Raw genomic sequence first — 22,484 nt, 5'->3', positions numbered from 1 at the left:
ATAAATAAAAAAATGATGTCTTTGCTTCTTTGTTTTTTTTTATATTTTATAATCTATTAATATTTCACGCATAAAGACTGTTAACCCTTGAGTGACCACACTGATTCTTGCAACCCTTTAGGTTGCATTATAAGTACAGATAAATAAAAAGATTATATCGTTCGTAAGAAATGTAATTTCTGTGCGATTGTACCTTATCATTACAGAGGCGGTTGTTCTTGATACGTCACGTATTTTACTTGTACTAACGCCTCCTGTTGCAGTACGTAAACTATGTTGTAAACCAAATAAAGAAAATATATGTTGTACACTGAAACATAAGCAAGATACAATGTTAATGCTGTCAAGTATTGGTCAAAACGAAGATTTAATTATTAACAACATTTAATTTAAATATAAGTTCCGCCTAAGCAAAAATTATACAATTATGATGGTTTGTCTCTGAGACATCTTATGATTATTGTCGACAATACGGTGAAAACTAGTAATGCCTATAGAAGCTACTGCTAATAGAAGTCCTGCCGAAGATTAACAGAAGGATAACCAGGAGGTTGCTTCAATTAAACAAGGCACAACTACGGATAGTTGTGGCTGCCATTACTGGACATGGATATTTTAATAAACATTTGTTTAATACAGGTATAACGGACAGCCCTCTATGCAGAGCTTGCATGGGTGAAGAAGAAACAGCATCTCACGTGATACTGCACTGCCCAGCAGTCTAATAATAAAGGGTAAAACATCTCGGATCACCGAGAACACTCCCAGATATCACCGACAACATCAAGGTGTTACTGGGATTCTTTGGAGAGTTGGGTTGGCTGGAGTGAATCCAGATCCTGCTCACACGCAAAATACGCGCCAGTCGTGGAGTTGCGGAAATCGAGCCTTTACAACTAACTAGTAATGCCAAGCTTTGATAAGCAGCACTCCATTTTCAGAATACCTTTGACACATCCAACTCTATAAAGCTCAAAAAAAAAAAACAATGGAGCTTTGCTTTTTTTGATTGTTTTATAAATTCGGAATTTTAATAACATCTTATCTTTCTGCATTTAGACAAAGGAACCATATTTAAACAAGATATTTGAACGGTGAATCATATAATCTTTAATAACAAGTGTACTGTGAGAAAATCTCGGTTACAAAGAGCATAAGAGATAACTAAGAAGCCTACCGTTTAAAAAAGTCTGTTGCTTGAGTTTCCACTGCAGAAATACTTAATACAAAATATAGTATGTTTTTATACATGTCTTGCGGCTGTGGAAACTCACTGCTATCTATTTTAATCGATTCTATCTACTTTACTTTACTCTACTGTTATCAATTTTGTCTGTTGTTAACAGTGGTAGATCCCGTAACAACAATATTTGTTGGGTGTACGAATGGGCCGAGTCGACCGGTGCAATACCACACACAGAAGACAGGCATGAAGTGGTAGCAATCCCGCGTTTCGTCTGTTGAGTGTGGTACCAGAGGCCTAATTTTAGTCCTCTTTCACCTCCCACCCTTTTCCTATTAGGAAAGGATGGGAAGAGGAAGTGGATTTGGCGGAAGAGGGGACGCATAGGAAGGGGAAATATCCTCTTTCTGGGCGTCCCCTTTTCTGTTTACTAAAGGTAGGCAACGCATCTGTATTTGCGGATGTCTATGGGCAACGGTCGCCTCGCTATGTCGGCGAATTCAGGTGGCCGTTTCCTCGTTTGCCACTTTTTGATAAATATATAAAAAAAGTTGTCTCTGGCTAGAGCTCAGTTTGATTAGAAAGGATTTTAGTATTTCAAATTGTAGTACTGTATTTTTCATTACTAACCTGTGACACAAACGTAGATAATATTTGCCGCATAATCGTTAAAATTGAAGAAAGCAAGATCGACTATTATAGTTAATAACACATACACCACTCCCGCATAAAAACAAATCTTTAACAGATCTCTTCTTTTCTGTAAAATAAAAGCGAAAAATGAAATAACAATTTTCTGACGGGATCAATTCCCTTGGTTCTGCAGCAAATCTTATCAAAATAATTAATCGTTGTCGTCTCTGCCTTTCTATGATTTTCAGAATCCTTATGTTTGTAATATCAATATTCTTCAAGTTTTCCAGGACCACTTTTTGCCCGACTGGCAGTCACAATGGAATTATGACCTCCTGCGGCATACACGAACTTATTTTGTATAAACGAACTTGTTTTTACTACATGTGAGGTATCTTTCGATTCGTATTTTTCAACGCAACGTATCTACAATTTCTTAATGTGGATGTCTATGGGCATCGATCACATCCCTATTTTATTAAATTTAGGTGACCGCTTACTTGTTTTCCACTTTTGTTAAAAAAAATCTTATATACCAACAATATGATAGTTAACTGTTAGTTAACAAACCAGTTAACAGATAGTTATTCAACAGATTGAGTTAATAAAAGTTATTTATACTGAAAAAATTACCTTATGTAATCCCACCAACAAGATGACAGTTAACAGTACGTCAATTACATTTAGAGTTATTGTGATTGGCAGGTGTACATTAGGCTCCAACTTCAGTGTGGTAACAGTTACCTGACCTGTCGTCTTTGACTCCACCAACATGAATATCAAGATAGGTAAAGACAACAAGATGAATACCTGAAAATATTATTTATCAGTTAGATTTCTTTATCAAAATCTTTTCGTAGATTTCTGTGACCAAAACTCCCGTTTAATACATATTATTATCTCTGTTTTGTTAAAGATAATGACAGGGATGACGATATGATTTATACAGAGATTTTGGACTCAGATATCCACGGTTAAATCACTTCTTTTGGTAGCCGATTAAAAAAAAATAAAAAAAACAAAAGACTTATATAGAAAGTAAACAAATGATCATCATTTAAAGACTAACGACCTATCAATTAAAAGTAAATTGGACAGTACTTTGTTTCCCGCTTAACACCAGTTACATCTTTCTAAAAGGTATTTTTCAAGACAGAGGCAAATGCGAGAATTACAATATTATATTACATTTATTTATACTAAGAATAGCAATTGGAGAAGAGATAAATTTTTAGTGATATAATAGTATTCAAGATTAGACAACTCTAATTTGTTATACTGCTAATTGACTAGTATTTTATTAATATAGTAATGTTTAACTTGTAAAGTAAAATTAAATTATTTATATTTATCTATGGAAAGATGGATGTTTGTTTGAATGTATCTCCAGGACAGTTAAAGAGATTTCGCTGAAATTTGACGCTAGATGTAAAACATAATCTGGAAGAACACATAGGCTACTAATTACGTTCGCAGGTGACAGTTAATCAATTATAACTTTTATTAAAATGAACATACCAGATTACAGTAGCTACATATTATGATACCACGACGTAATGGTACACAGCAACATTTCTTAGACACGGGGAAATGTGGACTCTCGAATTTCATACATTTAGTTATCGTCTCCATTATAATATTAAGAATAGTTAATACAAATTCAAGTTTACTTTTAAATCTTCACACACACTTTTATTGTAACACAGGAAGACACTTTATTACACTGTGACCTGAAATAAATTGAAAATTAAACATTAAAATTATATTTAGATTATTAAATTATAAACTCTTAAAGCTGTTATTCCTCTTCTTTTCATCTTTCATCGCTGGCTAGCTATCTATAAACCACTATTTGTAAATAAATGCCACACTAGATGTACTTCATTTTAAATAACGGTACAAATAACTCTGAAAACTCATTGCATTTTGTGAAAGATAGGAACGCTTTTTTCCTTTCCTTTTTTTTTACGTTTCAATGCAAAAACGCAACAATATTATAAAAACTAACACCGTTAGAGTCACATGAGCAGTCCTAATACAAACTGTTTGGATTAAGCGAGATTCAAAATATGTCGTAAGAGCGAGCGTCCTTTGTCACAACTGGATATATCCGTTTTACTGCTTACTATGAAATATGATTTAACGCTCAAGCATGATACATCGTTTGTTACAGCTACAATAAAAAATATGGTTTATTCTAATGCAGCAATGTAAGTTGAATTATTAAAAATGTACATGTTTATTGTTATGAACACTTTAAAAGCAATTGTTAACGCCTACTTTTGCACATTTTTGTTGTGTAATTTAAACAGTTTAAATTAATTAATCTTAATATTAATTAATAATCCTTGTTAAGGTCGAATATTGTATAAAAATTTTACTTAAAGATCTTATAAAAATACCAATGTTTAATTATGTTGGAAAATACAGGATAAAAGTATCTTTAAGGGACTGATCCGCCATTTTATGAATGTTAATTTTACCACCTAAGAATAGCATTGTAAGAAAACTTATTCTCATAGGTGGGCACAGTTAATCAAAAAGTTAACTTCGTTAATCGTTAATTCGTTAAATAAAAATTTAACTTCGTTAATCGTTAAAGCGTTTAATTTACGAAAATTTAACGCAAGTTAAAGTTAACAGTTAAAGTTAATTTTTGTTTATATAACGAGTATAAGGCGCAAGCGGGAAATGGCCATATGAATAATCTCCGAATCGTATGGACCGCTTTTGTCGAGACTTTCAATAGAACTTAGGCTATTTTTTTACTGCGCTTATGAAATCTCGGGCGATCGCTAATCCTATCTGTAGTTTAGTTATCTAATATATAAAATTCTCGTGTCACAGTTTTCGTTCCCGTACTCCTCCGAAACGGCTTGACCGATTCTCAGGAAATTTTGTGAGCATATTCAGTAGGTCTGAGAATCGGCCAACATCTATTTTTCATAACCCTATTAAGTTTTTATTAACTGCGCGCGGACGGAGTCGTGGGCGACAGCTAGTATAATATACTAAAATATGATTTCGACAATAGGAGCGATGTACTAATGCCTGTACCATAATAATGACATAGCATGCACTTGTTACACACACTTATATTTATACTACACTGACAATGATGGACAATTGACTTATACAGTCAATTTTTTTTATCGACAATCCGACGTCACGGAATTAGATAGCTAACTAAATTTAGACAACACAAATTTTCTATTAAACAGTTAAGACATGTGATAATATTAAAAAAAAAAAAACAATCAAAACTTTTGTGCAGTATTTACATTTATCTGTTACTATTTACTCCCGGATATTCATTTGCTCATATTCCAACAACTGAAAATTTAATTTTATGTATAATTTGGTAATATATTTTTTTTTATTTTAGCTAAGGACCCACGAACAGACTTATCATTTTTTAGGTACCTCTTATTTATTAATAAAACTTCTAACATCAGAGGAAACTTATTATAACATTGATAAATAAACTATATAACCAATCCAGTGATACATCTCAACACATCAAACTATACAACTGAGATGCCTTCGATAACTTCTATCATCTAATGATCTAGCGTCCGATCTATTGTTATATGTTAAATCAAGTTAAATTACTCTCAGTGTATAGAGCATAAGTTACACGACATAACGAAAACAACCGATCGCGGGTGATGTCTTCTCTCTTTCTTATCACCTATAAAATCGTTATAGTTAATTAGTAAGAATATGTTTTGAATTATTTTCAACGACATTCGATTAATTTAAAAAAAAAATAGCCGACTTCAAAAAAAAACAATCGCAAACAAAATGCACTCAAAAGTAACCTAAAAAAACCAATTTCAAACAAAATGCACTCAAAAGTAACCTAAAAAAACCAATTTCAAACAAAATGCACTCAAAAGTAACATAAAAAAAAATTCAAACAAAATGCACTAAAAAGAAACAAAATAATGTCATGAAAACTCTCTAAACTCTAGTAGTTAGTAGTAGGGGCCCAGTTTTCCGCAACTCCACGACAAGCGCGTATTTTGGGTGTCTCTAAACTCTAAAGAAAGTTCTCTTCTTTCTTGTAACATGTCTATATTGTATAATTATTGTTATTTCGCAGTCGGTGTCGGCCGAAGTAAATAGGTGACATTTTATATTTGAGATGTATTAGACATACTTACGTTTATGTCCCTACTTAGGCCGAAACCGACTCCAAAATAACAATAATTATACAATATAGACATGTTACAAGAAAGAAGAGAACTTTCTTTAGAGTTTAGAGACACCCAAAATACGCGCTTGTCGTGGAGTTGCGGAAAACTGGGCCCCTACTACTAACTACTAGAGTTTAGAGAGTTTTCATGACATTATTTTGTTTCTTTTTAGTGCATTTTGTTTGAATTTTTTTTTATGTTACTTTTGAGTGCATTTTGTTTGAAATTGGTTTTTTTAGGTTACTTTTGAGTGCATTTTGTTTGAAATTGGTTTTTTTAGGTTACTTTTGAGTGCATTTTGTTTGCGATTGTTTTTTTTTGAAGTCGGCTATTTTTTTTCTTAAAATTTTTGTTTTATTTCACAATTTTTAGTGAATTTGAAGTTCAATTACAAATTTCCTTAATACATATAAAGACATAAATAAGACAAATAAAGAAAAGGACTTTCCTATTTGATATGTGTGTACTTCAATTCAAAAACTAATTTAGAATGCAGCAGATAACCACTTATCCTTTAAACAGTGAAATAATTATCAAAATCGGTATACAAATTGAAAATTACCGAACTAATACATCGTAGCGTGCCTTTAATTTTGTCCAGCCGCGCGCCGCACTAGCATTTTTCGAATGCGCGTAGTTTTTAATTATTTAATATCTCCCAAACTATTCATCAGAATTACATAGTTTAAAGGCTAACGTAATCTACATTTAATACTCTAGCCATCAAACATATTTATTTGGATAAGGATTCATATCGAATATAATATAATAGCGCCGTAAGCTTACGACGCTGTTTTTCGTGTGCATTTTAATCGAAGTTTGTTCACAATAACATGGTTTTTGTGAGACATCCATATGTGATAGATATATGCCACCGAAGACGTTTATTTAGCAAATTTAAGGATGTATAATTACTCCATACATCATTTTTATGTAAGTCATATAGTTTGACCTACGTAAGCCCAGAAAGCAAAATTGTGCTTTTCGTGTAGCATTTTTCGTTTCCGCGTAATTTTATTCTTACGATATCTCCTAAACTATTAGACAGAATGATATAGTTTCAATTGCAAATATAATCTACATTAAATTCTCTTGATAATGAACATGTTTATTTACATAAGGGTTAATACTGAACTCGAATAATAGCGTCGGAAATAGGGCATGAATTTAATTGATGTTTCTGAAGAAAAAAATGGTTATTGTGAGAAAACTATAAAAGATAGATATATGCTATCGCGGACTTTTATTTAGCACATTTAAAGAGCTTCAATTCGCCATACATCATTTTTATGTAGGTCCTATAGTTTAGCCTACGTAAGCGCTGAAAGCAAAAATGTCCCTAATGTTCGCAACAAATTTTGAAGCTATATTCAAAATCTACTAGTCTTCTAGTTATTTAAAAAAAAAAACAAAAAAATGGGACCCACCTGCAAGCACTTCCTTTCGATTAAAATATTTTTCATCAAAATCGGACCACCAGGGGCGGAGTTTCGCGGTAACACACATAAAAAAAAAAAAAAAAAAAAAATACAGTCGAATTGATAACCTCCTTCTTTTTGAAGTCGGCTAAAAATAACCTTTCGATATACGTAAAAAAATCGATGCCTTTTTGTAAAGGTCACTTGTGGCGACATTTCATATATTAAATTTAGTATAACACAGTTTAACATTATTTCACTAACATAATTATTTTATCTTTTTCCTCATTCTTTCTCGTTTTGTCGTATACTTTTTTTTGTAAACAAACAAATTATCTTCGCTATTGTCTTTGCGCAGCGCACGTGCATCCCCGACCATTAGAAGGGTTGGGGCCATAAATCCATCGAGTTCGTTATCGTATTCTCTGTGCGGCTGTCCATTTGATCCTTTGTTCATATTTTTAAAATGTAAAATTATTTTTCGTTGACTATGAAGAAACCCCAAAAAAACAAACGACGGTAATAAACACCTAAATCCCTTTTGTTTTTGAGGAACGTTTATTGCGTGCACATTTCGTCTTTCGAATTTTTAAATTTATTTTTCATTGTTTGTTTCTTATCTACGCAATGACAAAAAAATCCTATTTGTACGCTTTTTAAAATGAACCATAAACTATTTTTTTTAAATATTTTTTGTTGTCTTTAAACTCCAAAATTAAAATAAACATTTTGTCTGCAACAAAGTTTAGTTGTATTTTAGGTACGACGTTGAAGAGTAATTCACTCTCGATTATTTTGATTGCAATTCAACGCAGAGTTTATCTTTTTTAATAGATTTTGCGTCTCACGTATAACAATTATTGTATTAAGAGTAAAGTGTTTTCGAACCTTATGTTGATTTTATAACTAAGTCTTGTTCTAAAAAAAGTGATGTTAAATAAATGAAAATCAGTTTTAATGTGAATAAAATGTAATAAAGACTTTTCGAGACATTTGTGTAAATATGAAATAATTAATAAACTCTGAAGGTGTCTAGCGCCTAAACTTCGCAATATTTGATAGAGGTAAGTTTGTTTAAAACGTCACTATTTTCGAACAAGGATTCTGTGGTACTCTTTTGATCACGTCTATCCCGGCCGCTCGGTGTATTGTATAACATGCATCACACTCGCTCGTTCTCGTTCTCTCTCGTTCTCGTTTACCATTCGACTCGCCGACGGTCGCCGAACATAGCCGAACTTACGAATGTAGCCTGATGCATAATTTAAATAAAATGACAACACGTCAATAAGTGTCTATTGTAACAATTAACGGACTAAATTAACGGAAGTAGATTTTAACGGAAGTTAACAAGAGCGTTAACACTTTTTGAATTTAACTTAAAAGTTAATCCGTTAAGGAAAATGTTAACTTCGTTAATTAACGATTAACGGATTAACGAGTTAATGCCCAGCTCTGCTTATTCTGAACTGATTAATTCCAAACATCCTTAAGACGTCACGCCTTGTGAAAATAAATAGCAAATTCTTGAACAAGTACCCTTGCCGATGAAAGTTGAATAACGATTTTAGTATATGGATATAAAATAATCAAAAAGTTTAGAAGTAGCTTCGTAACATTAAAGAGACGAAATAAAAATTGTAGATGGCATTCTTTCACGCCATGTTTTAAATTGTTCTAGCTGTGTAAAATACAACTATCAACTACATCTGACAGTTAACCTAAACTTTCATCTAACGTGTCTCCAATTATATATTTAATAAACCAATAGTTTGCAAAAACAGAGCGGAAACATCTATTTGTATATACGTCATTGTTTTGACCATATTCCCTCGGTTCTAAGAATTATAACTTTGATATTTACTATCAGTATCAAGTAATTACAACATAAACATATATACAAATTGTTGTTTGCGATAACGCCAGAGTTGTTATGAAGCATCTATATACGAAGAAAATACAATTGTTTATTTTCAATTGAAGCATGGTTTTTCCAAACTACAACTAATAAATAAGTTTTTTGTCTGTCTGTCCGTTCTCGTAAATGTTGATAAAGAGACGAAATAAATTAAAATCACATAAATTTTCGACCTTTAATAATATCTAGTTGTTAAAACTTAGTTTTTAATAGCACATATTGAGATTGACTGAAGTTCAAGCTTTTACAGTAACATATACGTACAAATATAGAGATATACATATATTTTATATGTATATCCGTTGCCCACACGTATCATTTCCTGGCATCCATTAATGATAGTACCACAAATTGCGTTTTATAAAATAAAATTTGACCTTCTCATTTATATAACGTATTAAGTTGTTTTGACAGTTTTTATTCTCAGAGGGAAAGCCAAAGACGGTTAACTTGGTATTGGAGGTATACGCAGAGATGAGGGGCGCATAAACAAAAAAGTAACTTTGAAAGAAAATTTGAACGCAAAGATAAGAATGCGTTGAAATAATTATTAATGAATTTAAAAATCGGCTGGTTTATTCCTCAATTTTAGTTAAAACCAATAAAAATGCATTCTTAACTAGTTATTGCTTACGTCTTCATCCCCGTAAAAATAAAAAATAAACAAATTGATAGCGTGTACGTGATTCCAGATTATATATCTGTTCATGTCATCCAGATCCATTAGCCGTTGCCCGCAACTTCGTCAGCGTGAAAAAAAAGTAGTATGTCCGGAGAGACAGAGGCAAAAATTAATAAAAAAAAAGTTTTATTAGAAGTTACGAAAATACATCATGTGTACGAAATATGAAAATTTTATTTTAATACTAACTGTCGCCCACAAATCCGTCCGCGCAGAATTTAAAAAAAAACTTAGTAGCCTATGTGCTCTTCCAGACTATCTTTCTATCTATATATATAAAATGAATTGCTGTTCGTTAGTCTCATTAAAACTCGAGAACGGCTGAACGGATTTATCTTATCTTAGTCTTGAAATGTTCGTGGAGGTCTAGGGAAGGTTTAAAAGGCGAGAAAAAATTCATACCGCTATTAAGTTTCTTTAAATGCGCGCGGACGGAGTCGCGGGCGACAGCTAGTATTAAATAATAATGACAAATTTTGTCGAGATCTGTTTAACTGTCCTCAAGATACCTTATAACAAACATCCATCCATACATCTATACTTTCGCATTTATAATATAAGCAACATTTTTATTAACTATATTTATATCTGCTTGAAACTGGTTACTGTTTGGGTTTTGACTGACAGTACTCAGTTAGCTTTCTGAATGATCACACGTGTTTTTGATTATTTTGTTGTATAAATTTGTTTTGCTATTACAATGTTTGTGGAAATGCCAACGGTGGCACGATGTTGTTTCTGTGCACCTCTTAGATACGGACTTTTAATATGGGCTTATATTAAATTGGTGAGTTTTTTTAATTGTTGTATTAGAACACGCTGTATATTCGTTTGTGGAGAATATGAAAGTTATATTAAGAATTTTATTTCAGATTATTATCTTTTTGATAATATTTTTGTTAAACAATATTATTTTGTTTTTTATTATTAATTAGCTTCAGCGCGCGATTCCGTTTGTGCGGAATAAAAAAATGTAATTAGTAGCCGATGTGCTCTTATAGACTATGCTTAAACTCTGTGCAAAATATCATCGAGATCCATGTAGCCGTTCCGGGGATACCGTCAAACAAACATTCGCATTTATAATATTAGTAAGATGTAGTTGCATGTGATTTCTTCCTAGCGGAATTAAAAAAAAATCTACTAAAAAAGTATCCTATATCAGGGTATTGTGTAGCTTCCTAACAGTGAAGGAATTTCTGAAAACGCTTCAGTAGTTTCGAAGCTTATTCAATGCAACCAAGCAAACATACAATTCTTTCATCTTTATAATATTAAGATAAATTCACTCTATTATTCTAGACACTTAGAACAGTAGTATGTTTATAAAATATGCTCTAAATTTGTTAAGAAACTAAAAAAAAATTACTTGACTGCAAAGAATATAAGAAAAAAAAGTAGGTACTAAAGATGTAGACAATTTTATATTTTAAACAAAATAAGGGTGTTGTCATCCCAAGTTCAGTTGTCATCTCTTTTTGGCGACGTCCATGAATTCAAATGTGTTATTTGTTGCAGGTAACGAGTATACTAGCATTTAGCATAGCAATAATGTGGCTGTTCTTATGGTTTTTATTCACTATGGGTGAAATTTCTCTACTGCTGTTGATTATCTCTACTCTAATTAGCCTTATAGCTGACATAGTCTTCAATTTTATACTTATAATGGGTACTCATAAGGTAAGTGACGATAGTTCAAATACAACATTTATCCAACTTTCTTTTTTTTATTGGAGAAGGAGGCAAACGTGCAATGGACCCATGGACATCCGCAATGCCAGAGGAATCGCAGATGCGTTGCCGGCCTTTAAGGAAGGTATACGGTTGACTAAGGACTAGTCATTTTAACCCCTGAAACTGACACTCGTGACTAAGGGCTGGATGGAAAAAGCGCTGTAGTTCAGGCGCAGTTTTCCTAAGAAGGTTGGTGGGGCTTGCATTTACCCTGAAGAGGAGCTATTTCGGCGGCTGATGTTGGCTGGGCCGCGAAGGAGTACGAAAACATAACCGTAGCCCCGCCACCCTACGACGGAGGAACCAGAGGTGGTTCAATGTGTATGCACCCTATCGGGGAGAGACTCCCACATAACTACCGCGTCTCCCCCCTTCATTTCCCTTTATAAAAAAAGGCTTCGAGTCCCGTGATTTCATTTCGTGTACACCACAAAGATAATCGTATTGTATTTTTTTTTTTGTTTCAGAAAAACCTATCATTTTTGAAATTGTATCACCGCTATGCTTTCGCTCACGCTGTTATCTTCTTAATGCTCGGAGTTTTATGGATATCATATGCTATTGTGGAGAATGGAAAACCTTTGAACCAGCCTGACTCTATGATGTATATTGTGTGTATGGTGACCTCAGTCATCGTTCCTTTAAGTAAGTTACCTGAGTGTAAGAACAGCAATTTATTTGACGTCTGTCCTTTCTATTATCATTGCTTAATGCTACGAATTGATACATTAAAAAAAAGTTGATATGTTTTATGTCTGAACTTTTTTTGTATGTGTCTATTGATTTATTCGATTTTTTTTAATACATACTTAGATTTAAAATTTTAATACTGTGAGTAATTAAAACTGCGCCAGTTATCCAGAAATTGAGGAGCAGAAGGTTAGCGTGGTTTGGACATGTTATGCGGAGGGATGAATGTGTATGGCTATAAAGGTAGAGGAAGACCAAAGAAAGTATGGATGGATTGTGTGAAAGAGGATATGCGTAAGAAGGGGGTAAATTCAGATATGACGGCTGATAGAGATGTATGGAGGAGTAGTACATACTGTGCCGACCCTCCATAGGGATAAGGGCAGGTTGATGATGATGATGATGAGTAATTAAAACTGTACCATGAATGTCGTTAAAATATGGATTTTTTTTTCAGTATTGCACGTCTATCTCTTCATAGTACTACGAAGTGAGATACACAAATTGAAAACGAAAGATCAAATTAACTTTGTTAATCCAATCAACGAGTACGTAACAGATACGGGGGAAGAGAATAAAACAAATGCAGAAAATAAGAGCTTTGATAACAATACTTCTTAATTTAAAATAATATATTTTATAATCAAAGAAAGTTTTCTTTTATTACAACAACCTGTAGATTTACAAGCAAATTACTAGAGTAAATGTATAGGACAGGGGTGGTCCATCAATGGCACGCGATACAATATATTTGACACGTCACTGATCATAAAATGTATAGTATGTAATACGAAAAAAGTGTGAAATAGGTGTTATATAGGAAGGTGTGTATTTAAGTAGAGAACTCAAGTAATTCCTACGTAACGAATGTTTCCAATTCATACAGACAAAATTATTTGATGGCACGTTAAGAACTATTGGCTCATTAACAAATTCTTTACAAAAATGGCACGTTGATACGTAAAGGTTTGATATCCCTGGTCTAGAAACATACTTAATAAGTGATCCATGTTAAGTAGGTTATCTAAGTCTGCCTGTTGCCAATCAGAAGAGTCTGTAGTAGAGAGAATTACTCAAGATAAAGGTATCGATAGCAACCTAAACCAGCAGTAGATTTATGAATACGATGGAATCGAGAGAGGTGTGACAGCGGGAAGAAATATCTGAATTGCGTTATTTTTATTGTAAAAGTCCCAGTAGATTTTATTTCTTTATTTAAAATGTAATATTTTCATAAAACTATAATAATTCGTAAAATCTTTATTAAACAATATTTCGTTCAGCTGATTTTATATTCAATCAATTTTACAATAATTTCTATTTAAAATAAAATGTTTAATTAACTACAAGTTCAAACATCCATCTTTTCCATAATGCACGTCGGCTCGTTTTGAATATTTTGGAAACTAAATTGTGTGTTATTTTCAAGTTTCAAAATCTCGCTTCGTACCAACGACAATAGGTACAAATTGAACACTGAAAGAAAAACAAATTGTGTTAAGAGTCCTCTTGCCTTTCTTGTAATTTTCCTGTCAGGTTAGAATGAAAATTGACAAGGAATTAATAGTAGTAATAGTAGTGTGGGGGATAGAAAAACAAATATTCTTTTACCCAATATCTATCATTAAAATGGCTTATGGCTTATTAAGTTCGCAGCAACGAGTACGAAAAGGCAAGTCGATATAAATTTTGAATCGCACTATACTTATAACAAAGTTGAATACTTATAACAAAGTTGAATACTTATAACAAAGTTGAATACTTACATATTACTCCAGTTCCAAATATCGATGTCTCGTAAATATTTTGTACTATGAATGAAAATCTCATGTACGATATATACTCGAATATCGAGAGACCCACAACTAATAGACAGAGCAGGAAAATTATTCCAAGAAAGACCATTCCATATATGTAGTACACCCTTAGTAATTTAGGGTTTTTCTGAAAAAAAAAAACATTTAAAAATACATTCATTTTTATTTTTTGCTCCTGCAAATATACTGTTTTTCAATCAATTTAACAGTTAAAAAAAAATTGACGCCTGTCCTAAACAATGTGAATATTTAATTTTTTTTTTAAGTTGTTTAAGTTTTACGTGAAAAGTATAATTTTAGTTTTTTCACTTGATTAAAATCTATATATATATAAAATTTATGGGACAGCTTAGAACTGGGAGACGGACATAGGAACTTTTTATCATGTGTTTTTTTTTATTCCGCGCGGACGAAGTCACGGGTAAAAGCTAGTTTAAAATAAAATACCTTATGCGCTCCAATGATGAAAATTGTTGTTATAATGAATTCAATGACAAGACTCAAGCAGTACAACAATGGTATTGACAATTCGATTGCAAAATGTCTCTTTTCAATTGTCGTTGATAATTTTATAGAAATCAGTGTCGTTAAGAAGACGCACCATGCCTGAAAAAAAAGGGTCTTGACAAACAGAAGGACAGAAAATAAAGTGTTCCTATAAGGGTACCGTTATTTCCTTTCGAGGTACGGAAATTTAAAATTTCAAAACATTCAAACAGAAATGTACTATTAAAATATTATTCGCGCAACTAAATAACATTAAATATTGTGAACGGTATTGAATCTGACGCTGGTCGGGTAACTGGTGACGTGTGGTATGATTAACCCGCATTCGCACGAGTTGTCTTTTTTCTTTGTTTATGCTATAAAAGGTGTCATTATTTAGTCTTTACCAATGCACGTTTTTAGTAGTAATTTTTGTCAAAGGAATGATTGAACAAAAAACAAAAAAAAAAACGCTAACTTTTTCTCGTGTTAAGGAAATATAATTTTTTATAAATACTTACAAGTTTAAAATACGCCCAAGCAAGTAATCCATATCGTAATGGTATGCAAAAACAACATTTTGTTACATTCGGTATTTCAAAATACATTTTGAAAATTTTTAAAAATAAATGTGGTGATTTAGAGATCCTTTTCTCTGAAGCTTCACAGCTCTACTGTGATTTAGATAAATTTATGTACGCTTATATGTAACAATATGTTTTATATCGTTCTGACCATTCGCGAGGTCGGCCATTAAAATGATAACGTTTATTTATATTACTGGGGTTAACATAAAGGTGAGTTTCCACTGCGGAAATACCTACACAAACATCTTACTAATATCATAAATGCGAATGTTTAGATGGATGTTTGTTTGAAGGTATCTCCGGATTTAACGGACCTTGATGTAATATGGCAAAGATGTAAAACATAGTCTAAAAGAACACGTAAGCTACTTATTAAGTTTTTTTAAAACCGCGCGGACTGAATCGCGGGCAACATCTAGTATTGACCTAAATATAAACTACAACATTAACTTTTCGAAATTGGATACTTTACCAATTTAATAAATTATTATTAGCTGAACTTGGGACCGTCTATTAGTTGACGTCCAATTCATCTCAATTATCATTGAATAAACAAGGTAGAAAAAGACCTAATCTCCAAGTCCAGAATTCGTTAGGTGGCGCGAATCGAGAAAAATGCATACTTTTTGTCGAAGGCAAAAGTTGTCGGAGCGTGCCTACGCCTTGGACTTCGGATCGGTCTGAGCTTTGCAATAGAAAGATATACAATTTTTTTTTTATATATTAATTCCTTCCCTTCTCTGACGTCCAAAGATTTACCAAAAGTGAACCAAATTTTGTCTAAAAGTCAAAAACAAACACATAAACATTGCTTTTTAAAATAACATACTTTAAAGATATAAACGTAATCAAGTCTTTGTTTACGAAATTAATTGTTTTGTGATTACATTGTTTTTCTGCACATTATCCTTCCTTTAGGTCATTTTGTGGAAATTCCTATATGAGTTTCCCCATTCTTATCAATCCCATTACATTGGTTAATAGTTAGTCATTGTTGAATGATATTTCAACTTCTTATTTTTTTATTAAATGATTATTAATTACTCTCAAATTCCATCCTCTGCCTAAAGTAAAATAATATACAATTCACAGATAGATACATTACGAATATACTGTTCGTAAGAAACGAGATTCTTACCACGATTAGGCTTAGGCATTAGGGTTTATGTAAAAGAAAGTCGTGTTAGTTACACTATTTATAACTCAAGATCGGTGGAACTGATTTTGCTGAAAATTGACGGGGAGGTAGCTTAGAACTAGGAGACGGACATAGGAACTTTTTTATCTTGTGTGCATTTTTTTTTTATTCCAGGCGGACGGAGTCCAGGGTAAAAGCTAGTGGCTGATAAACTCAAAATGAATGATTATTTCGTTCATATCATTTTTTTCTATTTAAAGCCATGAATTTTATTATCACTTTAATGTAGAGATTAGGAACACATCTATATAATTTTCTTTAAGGTGGGCTTAAATATATATTTTTTTTCATTTTGAAATCGGAGGTAATAAAACAGTCAGTTAAAATAATGCATTTATTCAAGTATTATAAACGTCTAATCTATAACATATATAAATCTATAATGTCATACTAATTCATAGTATCAACATATAAATACAGGATACTAATTTGCAACACGCAATCTAATATATTTTTAATTAATATTTGGTAACATTTATTCTTTGAGTATAAATTTTGGTCTTGTACGAAATTGTATATATATTTTTATTTTATCACAAGTCAACCGTGTCTTATTAGTTTGTCAGTTAATAAAATAAATTATGAATATTTGATATTACATATGTATTTTTGTGTTTTTCGTTCTTGCTTATTTCGTCTTCTTTAGATGGCAGCGTAGAAGTTTATTAGAAAATTTCTAGATCTTCAATTAAAACATGCCAAGTGGAAGTAAAAAACTGTGAAAAAGAAATAATTAAGATATGTTATGTTTGGTCCAGTTACATCAATTCCAGTGGTTGAATATATTCTTATATAAGTTAATAATAATTTTAAAAAAATCAAACACATTGCAAATCTTTACCCACATAATTTTATAACTTACAAAATTCGCTTTTGCTGCCGCAAATAAGCTGTCATGTAAAATGTTCAATAAGCAGAGCATAAAACGCATGAGATTTGTTTTTTTACATTAAATCGTCGCCAAGCGCCAGTTTATTACATATTAAAAATTAAATACAGAAGTAATTTAAATTAATTGAAGGTACGTTAAGACAATTAAATTTAGTTTTGTTCTTGGCAGTTATTTTGTAAGTACCAGAAAAAAAATTAGGTAATCTAGAATAAGTTTAGTAATAAAATGTATGTAAATTATTATTACAAGTGTTAGTCTTTATATGCGCGCACGCACATTGATATTTTTGCAAACGATCATTAATTGGATTTTTGTAGGATTTAATATTCGATTTTGTTTTGTATATTTTTTATTACACAAATATGATCAGCATCGACAATTGGTTACGCTTTATTATTTACTGGAAATTACGAAATAACCTTAAATGTAATTAAAATTATCAAAGCTACACGACACAATATTCAAATTAAATGAAATGTCTTAAATATTTTGTGCTTCCTTAATAAATATAATACTTACTTAAGTGAATAGAGAGATGAATTGACATTGAAAAGACTTTCCACAGTAAGGTAGAGTTATCAAACACGGCTGGTTTGTCCAAAATCATCCAAGATAAGTGACACCTGACTATAGTTTTTAGAAAGAAGAGCCATTTGTATGTTTGCCAAAGATGATATAATCCGTCCTGAAAAGATACAGAAAAATAAATGAAAAAAAAAAAACATTTTTCGACAGTAGAATGAATGAATGAACATATTTATTTACATAAGGGTTAATACTGAACTTGAATAATAGCGTCGGAAATAGGGCATGAATTTAATTAATGTTTCTAAAGAAAAAAATGGTTATTGTGAGAAAACTATAAAAGATAGATATATGCTATCCCGGACTTTTATTTAGCACATTTAAAGAGCTACAATTCGCCATACATCATTTTTATGTAGGTCCTATAGTTTAGCCTACGTAAGCGCTGAAAGCAAAAATGTCCCTAATTTCCGCAACAAATTTTGAAGCTATATTCAAAATCTACTTTCTTGTCTTCTAGTTATTTAAAAAAAAAAACAAAAAAATGGGACCCACCTGCAAGCACTTCCTTTCAATTAAAACAATTTTTATCAAAATCGGACCGCCAGGGGCGGAGTATCGCGGTAACACACATAAAAAAAAAAAAAAAAAAAAATCAGTCGAATTGATAACCTCCTTCTTTTTGAAGTCGGCTAAAAATAGTTATATACGTCCTCGTACAATATATTCTCGTTTAGTAGAAAACCAAGCTTAAATATTTATTTAATACTAGCTGTCGCCCGCGACTCCGTCCGCGCGCAGTTAAAAAAAATGAAAAATAGATGTTGGCCGATTCTCAGACCTATTGAATATGCTCACAAAATTTCATGAGAATCGGTCAAGCCGTTTCGGAGGAGTACGGGAACGAAAACTGTGACACGAGAATTTTATATATTAGAAGATACAATACTATCCATAATCTATCTAATCTAACAGTGGTAGACGTCAGCAACAACAACATCAGTTGCACGAATTGGCCTCGCTCAGTGAAATACCACGACCTCACAGAAGACAGACCTCAAGTGGAAGTAATTCCAAGTACAGTCTAATGAGTGTGGTGCCGGAGGCTTAATTGTAGTCCTCTTTCCCTTCACACCATTTTCTTATAAGGAAAGGGGAGGTGGATTTGATTGCAAAGGAAGATTAAATATTCTTTTTTTGTGCGTTTCCTCCTTTTGAGGGTAGGCAACGCATCTGCAATTGCGAATGTCTATGGGCAGCAGTCGCTTCGCCATTTCGGCGAATTCATGTTCGCTTGCTCGTTTGCCACCTTGTAATATATAAAAAAAATCTGCAATTAGAATTTCCTAAATGCAGATTATAGAGAGTATTGAATAGCCTTGAAGAGTTGAGTATTACTCTAGTAGTATCATCTGGTGTGCCATAGAAGTATTAGTTCGGTTTATTGCGTTTAAAATCAACTAAAACATTAAAAGTTCGACATAAGAACTTAACTGACATCTAATGATGTGCGCGTGTGCAATGCAGTATCGATTCAATCAGATGTAAAGGTTAAAACGCATTTGTCTACTTCTTGTCCTCTCGGGAACACCATTAAACTAACCGTTGCGTCGGCGGTCGAGGAATGGACAGATGCGCGATCGATATTAAAACAAAACTTACTTTACAAAACGAGAAGATTTTGTAGATATCATATATCATATCAAGTAACAGCATATAGTATATGATAAGTAAGAGGAAATTATCCATAGAATCTAAATAAGTGTTAACGAGGGACGTTAGCACCGCCAAAATGCAGAGCGGCAAGATTACCTGGAAATAAAAAAAATATATAAATAAATGCGTATGAGTAAACGCTGTACCTTTTACAACATAACTATATATAACGGCTCTCAAAGTTCTACGAAAGCGTTGCATATTGTATCAATACGAAGTAAGGAAAATGGTAGGATGATGAAAAACCTTTTTAGCTTAAAATCGGAAGACGTCCATTTTGAATTGTAACTTCATGATATAAAATACATTTCGTCATATAAACTGATGCACTAGTAGTAATAATCACAGATGCACACAATTAATCTAAAAGTTAACTCCGTTAATCGTTAATTCTTTAGTTAAAAAGTTAACTTCGGTAATCGTTAAAACGTTAAATTCATGAATTTTTTTTCGCATTTTTATTGCTTTTTTCTTATACTTAAAGCAATTCTTTTTCATTATATTTTGTTCTTTTGGCGTCTGCAAGACTATTCTATTTCACATTTTTTTTCTTTACTTATTTCATTATTTTTAAAATTAACCCTTAAATTCTTCTTAAGCGTTTTCCTTCCTCTATAAAGAGCGTTAACACTTTTTGAAGTTAACTTACTAGTTAATTCGTTTTGTCTTAATGTCGCAAATACTTCGTTATTTAACGATTAAAGAAGTTAATAATTCATTGCTCGCCTTTGATAGTAATAATTAGGAGTACAATTATTTTAACAACGGCTATAAATGAAAGATAAAGATATTAGTTAACAAGTAACAATAGTTAGTTAACAATAAGTTAAATCAAGGATAAGACTAATTGAAAAACTTACAAATTTCACGGCCTTCTTGATTATAGTCATCATAGTGTATTTAAAAGTGCTACAAAATTTTATAAATTGGATAACGACACTTGCAATCGTCCCTAGATCAAACTGCAGACTGTAAATTTTTTTACTGGACCTACCAATTATCCTAGGTCTGAACAACCGAACCACCTGTACGAATACCTGCCATCTCCCTCGCACTCTATACAGAAAAACTGAGATAGTATTATGTTTTTCAACAGGTGTATCAACAGTAGAATCCATTGATATTGTCGCGCAGTTTATTTGTTCTTCTGTCATCGATCTGTTCCTAGACTTGCGCAATAAACTCATTGCTAGATCTTTCTAGAAAAGACCATATGTATTATTATATATGTTATATGTTTATATGTTTATAAAATATGTATTAATACGTCTATACTATTATAGCTATTTACCGAGACTACGTCCTCTTTAGAATTTGAACAGCGCAAATTTTCATCACAAAATTTTAAAGGATGAATTTTAACAAGCCCAAAACACTTAGATAGTTATTTGTTCTAAAAAGTGTTTATGTCAGTTTTCAAATACATCTACTGGAATAATAAAATATCTAATATATAAAATTCTCGTGTCGCGATGTTTGTGGTTAAACTCCTCCGAAACGGCTTGACCGATTCTCATGAAATTTTGTTAGCATATAGAGTAGGTCTGAGAATCGGCCAACATCTATTTTTCATATCCCTCCCCACATTTAGTTTTTTTAACTGCGCGCGGACGGAGTCGCGGGCGACAGCTTGTTTTCATATAAAATTTTCCTATAAAAAAAGCCTATCGTAGTAACAGAAACTCAAAATTTTCCCGCCACAGGTCTGCGAATTACACAATATCACGTAACCCTTTTAAAGGCAAAGTATATTTAGGAAATATTATAGAGATGAGGGATTCGATCGTTTGTTTGTTAGTTTCTTTGTTTGTTTTCATAAAATAGGCTCCGAAATTACTGAACTGATTTGAAAAATTTATTCACTGTTGGGAAGATACACTATCCTTGGGTGACATAACTTAAAATTACTAGATTTTTTCCTCGCGAAGTCGAGGGCAACTAATAGGCAAAAATAAAACGTTCATTGTAATTTAGCCAAGTATTTATTCACATATAAACATCAAGTCTGTTTTAACATTTTTAATATATGAACACATAATAGACAACGACAATATTTAACCGTGGTAGAGCTCGCAATGACATCTTATGCTAGAATTGATCAGAACGACCGATGCAATACTACGAACACACAGAAGACAGGCGTCAAGTGGAAGGTGGTAACATCGATTTATTTAAATTAGATTTTTATCACAATACATGTATGAAGATTTTATTTTACTATCATTATTAATTTAAATACCTTCAATATTTGCATATACAATAATTGTTTAAGTTCAAATTATATAACATACTAGCTGTGGCCCGCGACTCCGTCCGCGCGCAGTAAAAAAAAACTTAATAGCGGTATGAAAGATAGATGTTGTCCGATTCTCAGACCTACTGAATATGCTCACAAAATTTCATGAGAATCGGTCAAGCCGTTTCGGAGGAGTATGGGAACGAAAACTGTGACACGAGAATTTTATATATTAGATTTATGAGTCATATGATTATCACAGTTATCTACCCTCTAACACATTGCAGCGAATTTGAACCGTTAACTTAGCAATTTCTAACTAGAACTGATATAAATTTTGTAACTTGGTTAATTACAGCTAACTATAAAGCATCAGAAAGCTGAAGCTTTCATCACGAAAGCAAATATAACTTGAAGATAACTCGGCGTTTCATTTCCACTTAATTTTCATTTCTTTTGCGTTACATTTCATTTCTCTTCCGGTTCGCTATCGCGGCGGCATGCTATAAGCGTTATATATATAAATACATTATACGAATCTGTACATATATTTTAATAATAAGTATAAAG

At 32.2% G+C, this 22,484-nt stretch overlaps 3 protein-coding genes across 3 annotated transcripts; 1 reads left to right on the top strand and 2 right to left on the bottom strand.

Annotated features, from left to right (window-relative positions):
- Window positions 1-33: 33 nt before the first annotated feature.
- Window positions 34-3,454, bottom strand: LOC106711985. Its single transcript, XM_045680988.1, has 4 exons — window positions 3,335-3,454; window positions 2,450-2,626; window positions 1,814-1,943; window positions 34-310 (listed from the first exon to the last, which is right to left on the bottom strand). The coding sequence occupies exons 1-4, from the start codon at window positions 3,446-3,448 to the stop codon at window positions 201-203; spliced, it is 531 nt and encodes a 176-aa protein (XP_045536944.1). The 5' UTR covers window positions 3,449-3,454; the 3' UTR covers window positions 34-200.
- Window positions 3,455-10,679: 7,225 nt separating this feature from the next.
- Window positions 10,680-13,078, top strand: LOC106711954. Its single transcript, XM_014504386.2, has 4 exons — window positions 10,680-10,820; window positions 11,552-11,713; window positions 12,235-12,412; window positions 12,915-13,078. The coding sequence occupies exons 1-4, from the start codon at window positions 10,734-10,736 to the stop codon at window positions 13,076-13,078; spliced, it is 591 nt and encodes a 196-aa protein (XP_014359872.2). The 5' UTR covers window positions 10,680-10,733.
- Window positions 13,079-13,787: 709 nt separating this feature from the next.
- Window positions 13,788-15,401, bottom strand: LOC106708151. Its single transcript, XM_045680995.1, has 4 exons — window positions 15,282-15,401; window positions 14,722-14,880; window positions 14,224-14,401; window positions 13,788-13,933 (listed from the first exon to the last, which is right to left on the bottom strand). The coding sequence occupies exons 1-4, from the start codon at window positions 15,366-15,368 to the stop codon at window positions 13,809-13,811; spliced, it is 549 nt and encodes a 182-aa protein (XP_045536951.1). The 5' UTR covers window positions 15,369-15,401; the 3' UTR covers window positions 13,788-13,808.
- Window positions 15,402-22,484: the final 7,083 nt, after the last annotated feature.

Source organism: Papilio machaon, chromosome 14, assembly GCF_912999745.1.
Source record: "Papilio machaon chromosome 14, ilPapMach1.1, whole genome shotgun sequence".
Lineage (NCBI taxonomy): Eukaryota > Metazoa > Arthropoda > Insecta > Lepidoptera > Papilionidae > Papilio > Papilio machaon.
The sequence above is the reverse complement of the archived record's forward strand: the minus strand, read 5'-3'. Positions and strand labels throughout refer to the sequence as shown.